Here is a 20,101-nt window from a genome sequence, read left to right on the forward strand (position 1 = left end):
GGCGCTGGGGCTCAGAGTGGATCTATGGATCCACAGATACGTTGTGATTCTCCAGTGTGCCGCGCTGGGGCTCAGAGTGGATCTATGGATCCACAGGTACCTTGTGATTCTCCAGGTGTCTGCGCTGGGGCTCAGAGTGGATCTGTGGATCCACAGATGCGTTGTGATTCTCCAGGGACTGCGCTAGGGCTCAGAGTAGATCTGTGGATCCACAGGTACCTTGTGATTCTCCAGGTGTCTGCGCTGGGGCTCCGAGTGGATCTGTGGATCCACAGATGCGTTGTGATTCTCCAGGGGCTGCGCTAGGGCTCAGAGTAGATCTGTGGATCCACAGAGGCGTTGTGATTCTCCAGGGGCCGCGCTGGGGCTCAGAGTGGATCTGTGGATCCACAGATGCGTTGTGATTCTCCAGGGGCCGCGCTGGGGCTCAGAGTGGATCGGTGGATCCACAGATGCGTTGTGATTCTCCAGGGGCTGCGCTAGGGCTCAGAGTAGATCTGTGGATCCACAGAGGCGTTGTGATTCTCCAGGGGGCGGCGCTGGGGCTCAGAGTGGATCTGTGGATCCACAGATGTGTTGTGATTCTCCAGGGGCTGCGCTGGGGCTCAGTGTAGATCTGTGGATCCACAGACGCGCTGTGATTCTCCAGGGGCCGCGCTGGGGCTCAGAGTGGATCTGTGGATCCACAGATGCGTTGTGATTCTCCAGGGGCCACACTGGGGCTCAGAGTGGATCTGTGGATCCACAGATGTGTTGTGATTCTCCAAGGGCCGCGCTGGGGTTCAGAGTGGATCTGTGTATCCACAGATGTGTTGTGATTCTCCAGGGGCTGCGCTAGGGCTCAGAGTAGATCTGTGGATCCACAGAGGCGTTGTGATTCTCCAGGGGTGGCGCTGGGGCTCAGAGTGGATCTATGGATCCACAGATACGTTGTGATTCTCCAGGGGTGGCGCTGGGGCTCAGAGTGGATCTGTGGATCCACAGAACACCCTCAATTCTTTTTTTTATTTTAATTTGGCCTCAGTGTTCCCTTTGGTACTCTTCCCACATGGCGTAGGGATCAGGGTACCCCTTCCCCTGCCCCCTTATATCTTTTTTCTTTTCTTTTGTAGGACTTGGTGACCAAGGCACCGACTCCTAAGATGGCGGCAGCAACTTCTCTTTCAGGTTGCGGCCAGACAATCGTCAAGCATACTCGTGCTTGTGGATCTGCGGCGTGAAATATACAGAGTTATAGCTTCAGTTTCTCAAACTCTACTGAGCAGCTTTACACCAAATCACAGAAGGCCGCTTTCTGAATCAAGATCCAGCTTTCTGACAAATTTGGTGTTATTCCGCTCTGCCGTTTTTACTGTAGTGCTGTATGATTTTAATATGGAAAATTGCAAGGGGAACCCCCTTTTTCCCAGCCCCCGCTTGACGGATCCCCCAGATGCCTTCCAGGAAGAAGATACGCTGGATAAGACTTTTTTTGGGAACGTTTTGTGAAGTTTCGTCAACCGGCATCAAAATTATGAGCATACTAAAAAATCCATTTGCTATGGAAACATGTTACTAACTATAACTACTCAGTGGCGACCACCTCTGTAGCTGCAGTTCACGAATGATTCCTTTATTTTTATTGATATATATATATATATATATATATATATATATATATAGATATATATCATCTGCATTACTTTGCTGCTCTCAAGCTCACTGTACAGCTCCAAGAGAGACACCCTTGGCAGTGAGCATGGTATAACACCATCATTCTTTCATGCATTTATTCACTGTGCAGTGCTGCAACGCGATTTATGCCACATTTGCACTGAATAAAACTGTAGAGTGATAAAAAATGTTTTTAGGAGATGAAAAACATTCTTAGACATGTTCTTGGAAGAAGCCCTGCCTGGGCTTCTTCAGAGACATAGATTTTTTTTAGATATTTGGGAAATGCTCGTAGAAGGTGTTAAGCATCCTTTGACATGTTCGATGGGGTGTACGACAGCTTAGCGTGTTTACCTACACAGACACTGTGCAAATGAAAAATCAAATGACCCCAAACGCAGAACTCGTCCAATCACAACAAGAACCACAAGTGCTGTAAACATACTTCTTTTATTTTCATGAATTCCTAGCAGCAGCTCGAGGAAGCTGCCACGGTTACAAGTGCAAACTACAAACCTTAGCAACTTGACTACCACCTCCCCACAATCAGGATGACCTCTTTACGGGCATATTGTGCAAGAAGCGAGGCTAGCCGAGGCGAATGCACCGGTGCTTCAGCACCCGGGTGTTCCCACAGGGACCTCCATTGTGGTTGTGCCCCAACATCAACATTCAAGAACCTCGAGGGACAACACATCGAAAGGTAAGTGCATATAGGGAAGTATACATGTACTATTCCCAATGCCACATCCGTGAACGTTGTAAATGTGTATGCACAGAGTCGGTACATATATGTGGAGTTAGGTATATGAAATCTAGACTTACTTGTCGGTATTTGTTTTCATCACTTTGTCCCTGATATACTCCCCCGATATTGTGGGTTCGATATTCAGGGTGCCCCCTCATCGCTCCCCTCTCCCTCCCCACTGAAGCTCATATGCAGAGTACGGAGAGGTGTGGCAGGAGGGCGGGGAGGGGTCCTAGGTTCAAGGCTACAATTAATATAGACTCACGGGGAGGTAGCCTTCTAACGACAGAGTCTGAGGGAGGAGGCCGATCTAGCAACTTTACAAATGTTATCTCCTCTTGGTGCTGCGTCGAATAACCAAAGTCTGCAGGAGCACAGGTACTGACATCAAAGACAAGGGCTTGCATAGAGTGCCGCGTGGGGTTTGCTTCTAGACCGGATCGGAGGCAACATCAAGGGGAAGTGATGTCTGTCAATGGGGGTGAGTGGAGGCACTGAGGGGAAGAACCAAGTGAAGTGCAGGCCACTCCACGGTGCAGGTGAATCTTAAACATGCAACCCTGTGTGACGCGCCGTGTTACACAGGTTCTGTCTAAAGGCACAAAGTTCTCTGCATGATCCAACCTCCAGGTCATGCCGAGCGCTGCTGCAGGGGAGCCCTTTTTTTAATGGAAGAAAGTAAAAAGGAATATTTCCTGATTCAGATGGAAGTTTGAAAGAACCTTCAGAACAATGCTGGAAGAAATCATCAGTCTGAGGGACACAGCGCAGGGTCTTAGAGGGCTGTTTTCACTGAGTGCTCTTTGGAGGTCATTGCGCTGACACATCCTTTATCGGTCAGATTTCATCCAAGCAAATGATATGGAAAGAGGACTACTTGAATACATTCTCATTTTCTCATACATTTAATGAAACTCAGCTAAAGCCACTGGTCTCCCACACCCAGCTCAGCCATTCCTACGGAACCCCACAAGTTGCTGTGATGCACCTCAAACATCTCTGTACAACTTCGTTGCAGGGTTACCAGTGCTACACAGAACCGTCACTTCTGAACACTACAATTAAAACCTTTCAGGCCAAGCTGGCCCTACTTTTTGATTGAAATGTTGTCTTATTAAAAAAAACAAAGTTGTCAAGCAGAACCTGTGCAGCACTGTAACTACAAACTTGGCTCCTCTATACAGCTGCCTTGCAGGCTTACAGAAGCTCTTGTAGGTTCCAACGCCAATCCTTATACTCAACCCAAGATACAGGAATACAGATAAACCTAAAAAGCTGATTTTCACACTGTCAATGAACTAACTGGTCTGCTGACCTGCCAATCTACAGCATTCCTTCCTACGGCCTCAGTGCCACCTGGAGTCTCTTCTGCTAAGATACGACCACCCCGAATTGTACTTCGTTGATACTACAGCCAGCCCCAACATGACTCCTTCCTGACACTCTGTAGCTCATTCTCCTTGGGTTATCCCTTGCACTAGAGTCTGACTTCAGCAATGACCAACCTCAACGGGCCACTTCGCGACTGCCTTGGTCTGGTCTATCCTAAAGAAACCCAATGCCTGCCAGCCTCCAACAGCTCTCCAGCTCCATCCAACCTCTCTCTCTCCAGCTAGAGCTCAACATTTGGAAGGGCTAACAGACAAACAACTCGGTGATTTTGTGGAGTCCTCCAAAGCCTTTGACACCAACGACCACTTCATTCGGTTGAATCGCCTAGAGGCAATCAGGCTATCGGCTCTGCCCTGCACCGGGCGCGGGATGGTTACTCTCTATAAGAGCTTTAGTACAACCTCCTTTTGCTTCCTTCACAGAACAGCGTAAAGACTCCATGAGTGAGTAAAAGCCCAAAGTCCATCTCCTGATAGCATGAAATCAATCACTGCAGTAAGGCAGACCCCAAACAGACAGGTGCAATCGCACAGTGCAAGCATTAAGAGCAAATAAGCTGGTGGCGCTGTCCAGTCACAGAAGGAAGTGTTCTTGTGCAGACGAAGAGCTTGGGTGTCAGAGGCCAAGAAAGCAAGCGCTGGTTCAGTGTGTACTAGTCAACTGTGGCTCCATGAACCAGCTGGGGGTGAATGCACGAGCTGAGGACAAGTACACTGTCTCGGTCTGCATGCACTGCTCAGGGGGTCTAGCATACACAGGAAGAATGCACGGATCACTACAATCTGACTCGCGAACAACAGATGTGCAAAAATTATCTACGCATTGGGCTTCCTGGTAGAGCCATACACTACACTTGGGCTTCCTGGTAGTGTCATACCCTACACCTGGGCTTCTAGGTAGTGTCATGCCCTACACCTGGGCTTCCTGGTGGTGTCATACCCTACACCTGAGCTTCCTGGAGGTGTCATACCTCACACCTGAGCTTCCTGGTGGTGTCATATCCTACACCTGGGCTTCCTTGTGGTGTCATACCCTACACCTGGGCTTGTTGGCATCTTCCCATGCTACACAGCCGTTAGCTCAGGTTATTGGCACACTCCAGTTTCTCCTACAACCCTAGTAGGAGACATTTCTGCTCTGTGACCCATGGACAAGGCGCACATGTTGTGAGTCCTCCACGTGAACATACTACAAGCGCAAACTTTGTGGAGCATAAAGACCCCTATGTGGTCACAGGGCCCATGCGGGCTCTCTAATTCCACCTCTAGGGCATGCAGGCTGCGTAAAGACCCCTATGTGGTCACAGGGCCCACTTGGGTGCGCTAACCCCACCTCTAGTGCACGCATGCTGTGGTGAACAGGGGCACTGGGAGGCACCTGCTCTCTGACCCTAGAGAATACCTATGTATGCCGCTGCAGAACAGCGCCTCGCTTTTTACTGAAAACAGGGTGTGTAACAATCTGTTGTCTATGTGTGAGGAGTGTGTGAGAGGATAATGGACTGGAGTGATGTCAACGACACCAATATGTCGCGGTCCTGGGGCAGTGCAGAAGCCAATGGTACCACTGTTAGGCGCTGCTGCTCCACTGTGGTATCACCTGTGACCAGTGGGATGGCATAGTTTGTGGGCGCAGTGCCAATGGTCTGATGTCATACAAAGGTCATACAGTGTGGGTGTCCACCCACCGGCAGAGCCGCCTGGCATACTGCGTAGGGCTGACGGTGGAGAAGGCGAGTCCGCGGTACCGGATGCTCTTCCAGAGGTGCTCCAGCCTCTTGCGGAAGCTGTAGACGGTGAAGATGTCAATAATGCCCACAAAGTATCTCAGCTCAGGCCCGTCAATGACATGCAGAGGGTTCTTGTAGTTGGGCAACAGCCGCCGGTTCTGGGCCAGGATGTCAGATAGGTCCGACTCTGCGCTGACTTGAGGGCCTGCTCTCTGTAGTGTGGCTCGACGTCCTGCCCAGCCCTCCTGGGGCATGTCTGTCCCCCTCAGGGCTTCATGGTCCGGGCCAGAGTCCTCTTCAACCACACCAGGTATCAAGGTGCGCGTCGAGGTGGTGGGGCTCCCGGCTCCATTGATAGATCTGCATAGAGTGTGGAGGGATAGAAGGAGAGTTAGAACTAGTACTAACCAGTACTAAATAGAAAACTAACTAAAACAACACTTTAACTGTGGAGGAAGAGAGTTAAAACAATCCCACAATAGGAGAAGAAGAGATTTAAAGCAACTCCTTAATGGGAGAGGAACGGAGTTAAAACAACTCCTTAATGGGAGACGGAGGGAGTTAAATAACCCATAATAGGAGAAGAAGGGAGTTAAAACAACTCCTTAATGGGAGAAGAAGGGCGTTAAATAAACCCATAATAGGAGAAGAATAGAATTAAAACAACTCCTTAATGGAAGAGGAAGATAGTTAAAGCAAATCCTTAATAGGAGAAGAAGGGAGTGAAATCAACTCCTTAATGGGAGAAGAAGGTTATTAAAACAACTCCTTAATGGGAGAAGAAGGGAGTTAAAACAACCCCATAATAGGAGAAGAATGGAGTTAAAACAACTCCTTAAGGGACAATGAAGGAAGTTAAAATAACCATTATAGGGAGAAAGGACGTTAAAATAACTCCTTAATAGGGGACTTGGGGGCATATCATCAAGGGCTTTATCTCCGCTTTTCTGGCTTTAAAAGCCAGAAAAGTGGAGATAAAACCAACGCCCTATCAGCAAGAGGGTGCTAACATGCGTATTCGCATGTTAGCATCCTTTTACACTACGCCTACCTTTGTATCTCTAACGAGATGCAAAGTGGGCGTTCCTGACATATACTACATATCAGGAGAGCAATAACGCGTCTTTGCGCTATCAGCAAGGATGCCCTTGCATTTTAGCAGACGTTAGTTTTTGGAGAAAACTGCGGTTTCCTCCAAAAACTAACGTCTGCTAAAATCCTGACTAAGCCACCCTTAACATTGGGGGTGGATTATGCTGATACGACCACAGGGTCATATCAGCAAGGTTATCGCCCTTTTGCAGGGAACATCGCTGGGAAACCAGCGATGTTCCCTGCAAAACGGCAATAACATCGCTATCTCTGGAATTTTTATCGCCCTGGAGCAGCGCGTTGATGATAACGCGCTACCAGGGCGATAAAAAGCTGAGCTAGGCAGCGATAAGAAAATTATCGCTAAGCACGGCCAGCGATAATTATCGCTGGCTGTTGCTGATATGGCCCAAAGAGAGTTAGAAGGAGTACTAACCCACACTAACCCTTCTCTTGCAGAGTTAAAAAAGAGAACTAAAACAAAACCTTAGGGGCCTATCAGCAACAACCGGCGATAATTATCGCTAAGTGCACTTAGCGCTAGGATAATTGTCGCCGGCTAGCGTGGATTTTTCTCGCTGAGATAGCGTGCTATTAGCAACGCTTATCTCAAAAGCGATAAAAATCCTAGCGCTAACTGCCAAACGAGAGATTATCACTGGAAACCCAGCGATAATCTCACGCAATGTGGCGTTAGCTTGCTGATAGGGACTCACATACTTAGCCATGATATCCACCTTACATAGGATATCATGGCTAAGTCAGTTTCAAAGCAGGCGTACGGAAAGTAGCGATAACAGAGGCTATCGCTACTTTTCTTGTCGCTATGCTGCTTTGCGGGAGGCTTAATAATAGGAGAAATGTCGCTTTGCGAGTCTCTCCCGTTATCCTGGGGAGGAACGCACACTTTGCATCACATTAGAGATGCAAAGATGGGCATTAGGAATTCAGGCTCTAAGGCAAGGTTTCACGCGATAGCGTGATATAATTATCGCCGCTTTTCGGACGAAAACGGTCGCAAAAGCGGCAATAATTTTATATCGCCGCCTTGTAGATATGCCCCTTAATGGGAGAGGAAGAGAGTTAAAACAACCCCTTAATGGGAGAAGAGTAGAGGGCCATATTATAAAGGAACGGTGAGAACATTATCGCCGCTTTAGCGGCAGGAAACTGCTGCTAAAGTGGCGATAATGGGCTTGATAATATGCCCTTGTAAATTCCTATAGAAACCCTGGTTCTGGTGTGAACCTGCCGCTAAAGCAGCGATAATGTTATTGCCGTTCCCTGATAATATGGCCCAGAGTTTTTTTCCCAAAATCAGAATACTTTATTGTGACACAATCAAAAAACATGGGAGGCAGAGGTTAAGGTCAGGTTCACCCTCCTTACTGAATGCAGTTCCACAACATCCGGAATACCGGACTTAGAAACCTACCATAAGAAGAACAAGGATTCCACCGAACATGTGTGAAAAACCCTCTTTCCAGAAAGAAAAATTATTTTCTAGAGTCCCCTCACCCACCAGGGTTACCGCTAGGTGGCATGCTTCTTCACTGGGGTCCTCTCAATCTGCTGCGGATTGAGGCGTGCTGTGACTTGCAAACATAGGAGCACGTAGTTTTTGGAAAATGTGTGTGGTTCAGTGATGTGGAGTGGGGAAAATAGATTAAAAATACCTAGCTAGTGAGCTAATATTTTATTCCTGCTCCTAGTTGGTATGTTTCAAAATCAGGAGTTAATACTAGGGAAAGATGTACCTGTAATGAGTATGGAGTCCCTAGTACTGGGTCGACATGTTTCAAGCTTTCCCCTAAAGCTCTTCTTCAGGACCACACGAGGGCCAGCCCCATGCGTACCACTCCTAAAGAATCCTGTGAATAGGAAACAATGGGTTGTACACCTAATGTGTGTTCACCTGATACTTTATGTTATGTTATGTTATTTTCATTTATACAGCGCACAGCTACTCGGAAGTGTCCCGGCGCTATAGACCGCTGGGGCACCCGTCCTGGCTATCCCTGTGAGATGGTCCCTTTCTGGGTATCTCCAAGGTGAAACCAGGCATCCCCGGCGTCTGTGGGGGGCCGTTGTAGAGATGAGGCAAGCTTAATGCCCAGAGTTGCCGAGTGTGTTCCTGGTTAGAGTAGGTACCGAGGTGAGAATTATCGAGTCCGTTTTGACCCTGGTCCACGACCCTGCCGCGTCGGGAATCGAACCCTGGTCCCTGCCCGATTCTTTGCTTACGGATCTGCCACCTCTAACCAGTGAGCCACACCTCTCCACATACGGTTGTACACTGACACGCTGTATCAGTAGGAAATAAAGCACATACAGAGGACACTGCGATCCTGCTCTCGATCATGGACAGAAAGAGGACACTGCGATCCTGCTCTCTATGGACAGACGCAGGACACTGCGATCCTGCTCTCTATCATGGACAGACAGAGGACACTGCGATCCTGCTCTCTATCATGGACAGACAGAGGACACTGCGATCCTGCTCTCTATCATGGACAGACAGAGGACACTGCGATCCTGCTCTCTATCATGGACAGACGCAGGACACTGCGATCCTGCTCTCTATCATGGACAGACGCAGGACACTGCGATCCTGCTCTCTATCATGGACAGACAGAGGACACTGCGATCCTGCTCTCTATGGACAGACGCAGGACACTGCGATCCTGCTCTCTATCATGGACAGACGCAGGACACTGCGATCCTGCTCTCTATGGACAGACGCAGGACACTGCGATCCTGCTCTCTATGGACAGACGCAGGACACTGCGATCCTGCTCTCTATCATGGACAGACGCAGGACACTGCGATCCTGCTCTCTATCATGGACAGACGCAGGACACTGCGATCCTGCTCTCTATCATGGACAGACGCAGGACACTGCGATCCTGCTCTCTATGGACAGACGCAGGACACTGCGATCCTGCTCTCTATCATGGACAGACGCAGGACACTGCGATCCTGCTCTCTATCATGGACAGACGCAGGACACTGTGATCCTGCTCTCTTATCATGGACAGACAGAGGACACTGCGATCCTGCTCTCTATCATGGACAGACAGAGGACACTGCGATCCTGCTCTCTATCATGGACAGACGCAGGACACTGCGATCCTGCTCTCTATCATGGACAGACAGAGGACACTGCGATCCATTCATCACCCATCTGTGACCCTGATAGGATGAGTGAGTGAGGGAGTGACTGTGAGGCACACAGGAGCCCCACAGGGCTCTCCATCACGACTCCATACATTTACTGCAGCAGTAAGGGTCTGTACTCACTGCTTTGTCCGGAGGATGAGGTTGGCAAAGGACCAGCTCTGCGATCTCTCGTCCGCGTGAAGAGGCTGAAAAGCGACCAGGAGGCTGTAATCCAGGACGTTCATCTCTCGCAGGAACTTGGTGTCCAGTTCCACCTGTTGCACCAGCCACGGGCGCTGCTGAGCTGCAAGGAGAGGAGAGGCTTTAGATGGATGCAATGGAGACAAGAGGTCAGTGCACATTCAGGAGAGACATGGAACTGCTGCTGAGCTGCAGGAGAAACACAATAACCATATAGAAGAATGGGAAATAGCAGCTCAGCAGCACAGCAGGAGAGACATGGAAGTGCTGCTGAGCTGCAGGAGAGATACAAAAGAACTGCTGAGACATCTGTGGAACAGGAATTCGGCAAGAGAGACATGGAGGTGCTGCTGAGCTGGCCTGCAGGAGAGATACAACAGAACTGCTGAGACACAAGGGGGACAGGAGCACAGCAGAAGAGAGATGGAAGTGCTGCTGAGCTCCAGGGGAGATACAACAGCCACTGAGAAACATGAGAAATAGGAGCTCAACAGCACAGCAGCATAGACATAGAACTGCTGCTGAGCTCCAAGAGAGATACAAAGAACTGCTGAGACACCTGGGAAACAGGAGCTCAGCAGTACAGCGCGAGAGGCATGAAAGTGCTGCTGAGCTCCAGGAGAGATACAAAAGAACTGCTGAGACACCTGGGAAACGGGAGCTCAGCAGAGCAGCAGGAGAGACATAGAAGTGCTGCTGAGCTGCATGAGGGATACAGAGAACTGCTGAGACACCTGGGAAACGGGAGCTCAGTAGAGCAGCAGGAGAGACATTGAAATGCTGCTGAGCTAAAGGAGAGATACAAAAGAACTGCTGAGACACCTGGTTAACAGGAGCTCAGCAGAGCAGCAGGAGAGACATTGAAGTGCTGCTGAGCTGCAGGAGAGATACAAAAGAACTGCTGAGACACCTGGGAAACGGGAGCTCAGCAGAGCAGCAGGAGAGACAGTGAAGGGCTGCTGAGCTGCAGGAGAGATACAAAAGAACTGCTGAGACACCTGGTTAACAGGAGCTCAGCAGAGCAGCAGGAGAGACATTGAAGTGCTGCTGAGCTGCAGGAGGGATACAAAAGAACTGCTGAGACACCTGGGAAACGGGAGCTCAGCAGAGCAGCAGGAGAGACAGTGAAGGGCTGCTGAGCTGCAAGAGAGATACGAAAGAACTGCTGAGACACATGGAGGCCAGGAGATTAGCAGAACAAATCACTGACAGAATATCGAGTCAGAATATCAACCTACAGAAATATGGACGCAAGAATATCAAAGTCAAGAATATCGACATCCTATCTATATTATGGTAAGTACAAAAATATCGATTAAAAAAAATATCGATGTCAAAAATATTGTTAAAAATATTATTGTTTTAAAGTTAAATAATGTAAAATTAAGTAAATAATACATATAATTAAAATAAACAGTTAAAAATGATAAGTGATATATATATATAATGTAAAAATAAATTAAACATATACATATAATATATACTTATTAATGTTTTTTAATAATTATTTTAATAACTGGCACCGACTCTTACCCACTGTAGGGGATGCCCTTGCGCGCAACGTACCCATTCAGTCAATGGGAGCCCATGTACGCTTCGTACGACAGGCTCCCATTGACTTCTATGAGAGTACGACCGAACTGAGTCCTGCATCATGCGGCCGCATCGTACTCGCTTGGTCGGACTGCAGGAGCCTAAGTGTGAAGCAAAAATAACGCTTCTACCTAAACCAGGGAAAGACCTCATGCTTTCCACTTCCTCACACCCTGTAGTCCATAAGTTGGAAATACCGGCTCTATTAATTTCCCTTCACTTCGAAAAGGCTTTCAACAGGGTCAGCTGCACCCTTTCTTGAAGCAGTCCTGAACAAAATCCAACTAGGCCTCAAGATGAAGGACAAGATGATGGCGGCCTACTGCACACCCGAAGCGGGCGTGCGAATCAATGGACAACGCACCTCCCCAGTCAACCTAGCCAGGGGTACTAGACAGGGGCGATCACTATCTCCGCTCCTATTCGCCTTAGTAGTAGAACCGCTACATACTAATATTAGACAAACTAGGGACATGAAGGGCATCCTGTTAGGGGTCCGAGGAGATAAAATGGCGCTCATTTGAGTGGACATACTATTCCCGTACCCTGGAGCCTCCCTATCTGCTTTGACCCACATACTTCATCATTTCGAATGCATGTCCGGCTTCAAAATAAACAAGCATTTGCAATGCAATAGGTCTCACATTTGCGAGAGTTTGAGCTATTAGCATTGTAAATGACAATGCCTTTAATTTATGTGTTTTGAAAACCAGCAAGCAGCGCTTAAACACGTACTTTGTACTTATAGTCCTTGCTTACGAGCAGCAAGGCTGGCAGTAACTGCACCTCTTTTGCTGCCAGCCTTGCTGCTCGTAAGCAAGGACTGTAAGTACAAAGTGCTTGTTTACGCACAGCTTGCAGATTTTTTAAACACATAAATAAAAGTCATTGTCATTTACAATGCCAATAGCTCAAACTCACAAATGCGAGACCGATTGCATTGCGAATGCTTGTTGAATATGTGCCTGCTCGTGTATCTCAGTCTGAGTGACAAACCCCAATAATATTTATATTTGGCACGCTATTGCATCACAAGCTAAGTGATATTACCCAATCATCTCCGTACCTCACCATGCTTTACATACACTGCTTAATTTGTGCTGGTGGTTGAGGGGTGGTGGGCATGCTCATTTTTAGAGATTGGGAGTTAATTATCATGGCTAGAGTTTGAACCAGAGTAAGATAGACCATTGTAAGAGAGAGCAAAAGACTGAGAAGGGAGAACGTGGGAGGAAGAGAAAAAGGAAAACTTTGACAAAGAGAAAGAAGGGATGAAAAAGTGCAAGGGTGAGACAAAGACAGAAAGTTAATGGTGTGGACGAAAGAAGCATGGGATGGAATCAAGACTATACAGGCAAACGTTGTATTTCCAAACCTGACATTCCGCAACACTGGTATACTCTCTACAAATACCTATTCATACATACACAGGACAGAACTATTAAAAAGAAAGATTACCCTCATAGGGACAGAGCATAGGGCGGCATTCTACAAGAGGTAATTATAGGTAAGGGGCTATAAAGAGACTTCCCAAAAAGAGAGAGGGGATAGAATAGGCATTTACCAAGAGATCACTGCAACTGCAGAGAAGCTGTGGCGTAACTGCAAGAGCTGCCGACCTCGGAGCTGGGGAACCAGGTTCGAGTTTCGGCATCGGTTCAAGATCCTGTGATTCTGAGCATATCACTTAATCTCCCCGTGCCTAACAAAAATGAGTGTGTCCTTGTGCAATGTAACTGGTGCTCATGTAAAGTGCTCCAATACCTTCGGGTCTAGTTTGCGTTATATAAAACCACAACTTTTTTTAAAAATGTTTTTAAAAACTGGACCACACTGTGAGGGACAGCACTGCAAAGACAGCACCTAGAGGAGACAGCACAAATAAGATGAAATACCATCGCAAACAATTTGCTGTAAAGAGACTGGGCCAAGTGACTACGACCCCTACCAAGAGACCGTCGCGACGAGGATGCTCTAATGAGGATGATGTATTAGGGAAAGAGTGTAGTGTAGGGGTCCTTAAAGAGATCGTTTAAAAAAAAAAAAAAAGCAATGCAAAGAGACCGTCCTTTGAGAGACAGAGCATAGGATAAACCTCTTATACTTCTGCAAAGAGACTATCCTGCGATGGAGATTGTTGGACAGGCCACACGAAGGGCTTGCTCCCTCCCCGCATGACAGGGCCCAAGCCCCGGCCCGCCAGGCGTGACCCACGAGAATCACCCGCACCCCGTCTCCCGACGGAACTCCTGCCCTCGGACCTCCATGTATCACGGGCCCAAGCCACCACCGGCTCCCTCGGCCGGGTCAAGCCGCCATCTTGGGCCCTGCGCCACGAGGCCGCGTGGCCTCCACCCGACCCTAACCCTGGGCCTGGCCGGCCCAGACATCCCGGCACCACCATCCACCCAGGAGGTGAGCGGACCACTTGGCAGGTCAATGGGAGAACGAAGCGCCAAGGACTCTCCCCCGCCAGGTGACGATCGCCTCCAGCTCCCCCAGGCAACGCCTCCACCCCCCGCTGGGTGTCTGGACACCTTCATCCCGGACCCTCCGACCTCCAAGTGCGAGGGTCCGGACATCAAAGGGCGCCTGCCCTATAACTGGAGCAGCTCCGGAGCAGGAAGGCAGTTGTATCCTGGAGTCGAGAGACACCGAGAGAACTCAGCCTTGACGGACTACTGGCGCTGCCGTAGCCCTATCTTGTGAACTATCGTCCTGCCTGCTGGCGCTGCCGCGGCCTTCTGCAACATCCATCCTCGTCGGGACCTGCTGGCGCTGCCGCGGCCCGTTGTAACGACCATCTTCACCGGGACCTGCTGGCGCTGCCGCGGACCGTACATCGACCATCTTCACTGGGACCTGCTGGCGCTGCCGCGGGCCGTGTATCGACCATCTTCACCGGGACCTGCTGGCGCTGCCGCGGCCCGTACCAGCTAGACCACCAAGCTCGAGGATTGTGAGCTACCCACCATACCATCTCAACTACCAGACTGATAACCAGACTGTCCCGCTACCCCCTTTTCCCATCTTGAGAGACTTGAATCGAGGGGACCCCTGAGTCCAGACCTCCTTGTACCTTTTCATCGTACCTTAAGAAGTGCTTATAAAGAACGCTAACTCATCTCCTTGTGTGGTATCTGTCTGTGGGGGGGAAGTTATTTGTCTGTACGATCGCTGGAGACGGCTCTCCCCGGAGACCTCTCCCCTTGTCCTCGGCCGACCCTCCCGGTCCGTCTAACATTGGTGGCCAGCGGCGCGATCCGAATCAACGCGTAATCGTACAGAGAGTAGCTCACCCCACGACAAAACCACGATGTCAGCCAAAGATAGCGGTTCCACTGAAAAGTTCCAAATGGATAAGTTGGAAGAATATAGCCACCGCGAACTTAAACAATTCTGCATGGAACTAGGCATTGCTACCACCGGCCTGAGTACCAAAGATGATTTGAAGCGCGCCCTTGAGTCGTGGGCAGAAACTGGGATCGCCGGATCCTCCGACCAAAACAGTGTCGCACCAGAGGGAAACGCCACGGCTCCCGAGGAGCGGGGAACGGGCCTCTTGCAGGAGGAGATCCAGGAAAGAGAAAGGACCAGATTACACGAGTTGGAAATGGCACGACTCAAGATGGACGGTGAACTAAAGTTAGCCGAGCAGAAACTAAATCTAGAGCATCTGCGGCTCCGAGAGGAACGAGAAGAAAAACAGAGACAGAGAGAGCTTGAGGAAAAAAGAATAACACTCGAACACGAGCGCAAACTGGCGGAAATAGAACTTCGGAAACAGAATAAAGAACCGGGGGTGCCTGAGCGACCGCACACCCCAGAGGCAACCGAGAAAAAAGTCCACATCCCCAAGGATGTTGTCCGAGAGTATGTCCGAGAAGACGACATACAGCAGTGGTTCAAAGCCTACGAGATCGCCATGACCTCCCACCGGATCGACCGGAGTGATTGGGGAGCCGGACTATGGGGGAGGTTCGTCAACGAAGGTCGCGATGCCCTGTTGCAGCTCCCAGATCACCAAATGTCGTCCTACGACCACATGAAGGCTGCCCTCCTCACCCGCTACGGCCTCACACCCAAGATGTACCGCCAGAGGTTCAGAGATTGCACCCGGATCCCGGGTACAACTTGGGTGGAGTACGTAAACTATTTCAGCCGAGCCTTCGAGGGTTGGATCAAGGGGAGCCATGTAACGACCTACGAACAACTCTTTAACCTTATGGTATGGGAACACCTGTCGAACAACTGTTTCGTCGAGCTCAGGCAGCACCTCCTCGACAGTAAAATGACTGACCCCCGGCAGCTCGCCGCGGAAGCTGACCGATGGGAAAGCACCCGAGTGGGCCGGAGAGGACCACACGAGCAGAACCGAAGCAACCAAGGCCAGCACCGTCCTCGGGGAGGAGGAGGAGGCCAGGGGCGAGGGAGAGACACCCTCCCGGCAACACCCGTGGCCAGCACCCCGCCCCCGGCCGGCCGGGGAAACCCCCCGATGCGTCCAGGGTTCCGAGCCAATGTCACGTGCCACCGATGCCAGCGAGTCGGCCATTACGCCAATGACCCGAGCTGCCCGCAGAACCAAACGCCCAAGCCCCGCCAGGTAGCTGCCGCCGCCCTGGGGGAAGAACGACTATCAGAGGAACAGGAAGAGTATGAGTCGGCCCAGCAAGAGTGGGAACCGGCCGCCATGGTTCTAGCGTGCCTAGGTGGAAAAGACATAGTCCCGCGGGCTCCCCTACCCGCCAACACCAGGAAATACGGTCAGTGGGTGACCATTAATGGGCATCGGGCCGAGGCCTTACGTGACACAGGCGCCAGTGTGACGGCCGTACGCTGTCACCTGGTGAAACCCGAGCAGATCCTGCCGAACATTCTCTGCCCCGTCCGCTCAGCCGACAATTCCGAAAGTCTGTGTTAAATGGCCTGCGTCCCCTTCGAATGGGGAGGGGTCTCCGGCCTGTTGAAAGTGACGGTCCGGGATGATGCCCCCGTGGACTGCCTCCTGGGGAATGACCTTGAGAGTTCCCCGTGGGCCACCGTCGAGAGAAGAGAGCACCTGGGGATGCTGGGCCTCCCGGACTGGGCCTGCGTAACCACCCGGTCCATGGCCGCCCGTGCCGTCCCCCGACCAGAAGAACCGGAATGGCCAGCACCTCCGCCCCCGGTCGCCCCAGTAGAAGACAACGACGAGGCCAACCCCCCGGAACCAACGACCGAAGGGGACGCGCAACCCCAGGACTTCCCCGGCCTGGCTCAGTGGCGTCAAGAAGGGGGGCCCACCCAAGAACAGTTCCGCCAGGAGCAAAAGACCTGCCCCTCCCTCGAGGGACTCCGCCAACAAGCCAGCGCCCAGAGCGCAGGGGACTCCACCGGAACTCACTGGGTCTACTGGGAGAACGACCTGCTATACAGCGAACAGAGAATCGCAGAGCTAGGGGCCGGTCGAGTACTGGTGGTACCTCTCCGCTTCAGAGACTTCCTGCTCAACCTGGCCCACGATGTCCCCCTGGCTGGACACCTGGGCCAAGACAAAACTTACAGTCGCCTAGTGACCCACTTTTTCTGGCCGAAGATGCGGAATGACGTCCTGAACCACTGCCGGTCCTGCCCCACGTGCCAGGCCAGCGGGAAGAGTGGCCGTAAGCTGAAAGCCCCTCTACAACCCTTCCCAGTGGTCACCACCCCGTTCGAGAGGGTAGGAATAGACATTGTGGGGCCCCTGGACCCCCGCACGGCACAAGGACATAGGTTCATCCTGGTACTGGTGGATCACGCCACCCGCTACCCCGAGGCGGTGCCTCTACGAACTGTAACAGCTCCGGTGGTTGGCCGGGCCCTAATGGGGATCTTCTCCCGGGTGGGCTTCCCCCGAGAAGTCGTCAGCGACCGAGGCACGAACTTCATCTCAAAATACATGAAGTCCCTCTGGCAACAGTGCGGGGTCACCTACCGATTCACGACCCCCTATCACCCCCAAGGGAACGGACTAGTGGAGCGATTCAACCGCACTCTCAAGGGAATGATTGGGGGATTGGAAGAGCCCCTCCGTCGCCAGTGGGATGTACTACTCCCGTGCCTCCTCTTCGCCTACCGAGAAGTTCCCCAGAAGTCCCTCGGTTTTAGCCCTTTCGAACTCCTGTACGGGCACCCTGTGCGAGGGCCCCTCAGCCTAGTCAAAGAAGGTTGGGAGATGGCCCCCCTAAAGACCCCTCCAGACGTCTTCAAGTACCTCCTGGCCCTACGCAATCAGACCCGGCGCTTCAGGGAGATGGCCAAGGCGAACCTCGAGGCCAGCCAGGAAGACATGAAGAGATGGTATGATCACAATGCCTCCTCCGTCGAGTTCGAACCTGGTCAACAAGTGTGGGTGATGTCCCCCACCGAACCATGTGCCTTGCAGGATAAGTGGACGGGGCCCTTCAAGGTGGTCGAGCGCAAAAGCCCCGTCACTTACCTCATCGACATGGGGACCCCCCGGAACCCCCTTCGGGTCCTCCACACCAACAGACTCAAACCACACTTTGTGCGCTCAGAACTCAGCCTCCTGATGGCTACGGACAGTGGGGCAGAGGAGGACTCCGAACCCCTCCCGGATCTCCTGAAGACTCAGGAGAACGACGGTTCCGTGGACGGGGTCCGGCTCTCCGATGCCCTCACCCCAGAGCAACGCCAGGGCTGCCGGGACCTCCTGCTGCGGTTCGCTTCACTGTTCTCCCTCACTCCCGGGGTCACCCCTTGGTGCTTGCACGACGTGGACACCGGGGACAGTCCCCCTATCCGACACCGGGCCTACCGCGTACCAGATCGGGTACGGGCCTGCATACAAGAGGAAGTGGCCAAAATGCTCACGATCGGGGTCATCGAGCCCTCGGACAGTCCCTGGGCCAGCCCGGTTGTATTGGTCCCCAAAGCCGCTGCCCCCGGCACCACACCTGAACTGAGATTCTGCGTCGACTACCGGGGCTTGAACGCTGTCACCCGAACCGACGCTCATCCTATCCCCCGAGCGGATGAATTGATCGACCGGCTGGGGGCCGCCCGCTACCTCAGTATCTTCGACCTAACAGCGGGCTACTGGCAGATCGGTCTCACACCCCGGGCTCAAGAACGGTCCGCCTTCTCTACCCCCGATGGCCACTACCACTTCAAGGTCATGCCCTTCGGCATGAAGAACGCCCCCGCTACATTTCAACGTCTTGTGAACCAGGTCTTGGCGGGGCTCGAAGAGTTCAGCGCTGCCTAACTGGACGATATCGCTGTATACAGCCGCCACTGGTCCGACCACCTCCTCCACCTCCAGGAGGTCCTACAGGCCCTCCAGCGGGCCGGCCTCACGATTAAGGCCGGCAAATGCAAAATTGGTCAAGGGTCCGTGACCTACCTGGGGCACCAGGTGGGAAGCGGGCTGGTGGCCCCACTGCAACTTAAAATTGCTGCCATCCAGTCCTGGCAGCCCCCCGTCACCCAGACCGAAGTCCAAGCCTTCTTGGGGCTCACCGGCTACTACCGGCGGTTCGTGAGGGACTACGGCAGCATTGTGGGGCCCCTCACGGGTCTCACGTCCAAGAACCAACCGAAGCGGATTAACTGGACCCCCGATTGTCAAGCGGCCTTCGAAAAGCTGAAGGCCGCCCTGTGCACCGCCCCTGTGCTCCAGGCCCCCGATTACAGTCGGGAATTCGTGGTACAGACAGACGCCTCCGACCACGGCATCGGAGCGGTTCTTTCCCAAGTGAACCCCGAGGGTCATGACCAGCCGGTGGCCTTCATCAGCCGACGTCTCCTGGCCCGAGAACAGCGCTGGAGCACAATCGAGAGGGAGGCCTTCGCAGTGGTGTGGGCCCTCAAAAAGCTCCGGCCCTATCTCTTCGGTACCCACTTCCGGGTACAAACCGACCATAGACCCCTGCAGTGGCTGATGCAGATGCGGGGGGAGAACCCAAAACTATTGCGCTGGTCCATCTCCCTGCAGGGAATGGACTTCACCGTGGAGCACCGACCGGGCCAAGACCACGCCAACGCAGATGGCCTGTCACGCTTCTTCCGCCTCGACGAGGAGAGTCCCCAAGAAGATGGGTGACTCTCCCCGCCTTCAGCTGGGGGGGACGCATGTTGGACAGGCCACACGAAGGGCTTGCTCCCTCCCCGCATGACAGGGCCCAAGCCCCGGCCCGCCAGGCGTGACCCACGAGAATCACCCGCACCCCGTCTCCCGACGGAACTCCTGCCCTCGGACCTCCATGTATCACGGGCCCAAGCCACCACCGGCTCCCTCGGCCGGGTCAAGCCGCCATCTTGGGCCCTGCGCCACGAGGCCGCGTGGCCTCCACCCGACCCTAACCCTGGGCCTGGCCGGCCCCGACATCCCGGCACCACCATCCACCCAGGAGGTGAGCGGACCACTTGGCAGGTCAATGGGAGAACGAAGCGCCAAGGACTCTCCCCCGCCAGGTGACGATCGCCTCCAGCTCCCCCAGGCACCGGCTCCACCCCCCGCTGGGTGTCTGGACACCTTCATCCCGGACCCT

The 20,101-nt window shown here is 52.3% G+C and overlaps 1 protein-coding gene across 5 annotated transcripts in view; it reads right to left on the reverse strand.

Moving 5' to 3' along the window:
- Positions 1-2,084: 2,084 nt before the first annotated feature.
- The window catches only part of PIP5KL1 (phosphatidylinositol-4-phosphate 5-kinase like 1), a 621,182-nt gene continuing 603,165 nt past the window's right edge, over positions 2,085-20,101 (reverse strand). For all 5 annotated transcript variants that reach the window (XM_085614153.1, XM_085614158.1, XM_085614155.1 and 2 more), the window contains 2 exons: positions 9,915-10,077; positions 2,085-5,882 (listed from right to left, as the gene is read on the reverse strand). In XM_085614153.1, coding sequence (XP_085470279.1) covers positions 5,456-5,882; positions 9,915-10,077 — 590 coding nt within the window. In that variant the 3' untranslated portion in view covers positions 2,085-5,455. The remainder of the gene's footprint in view (positions 5,883-9,914; positions 10,078-20,101) is intronic.

This window comes from Triturus cristatus, chromosome 1_2, assembly GCF_964204655.1.
Source record: "Triturus cristatus chromosome 1_2, aTriCri1.1, whole genome shotgun sequence".
NCBI classification, from domain to species: Eukaryota; Metazoa; Chordata; class Amphibia; order Caudata; family Salamandridae; genus Triturus; species Triturus cristatus.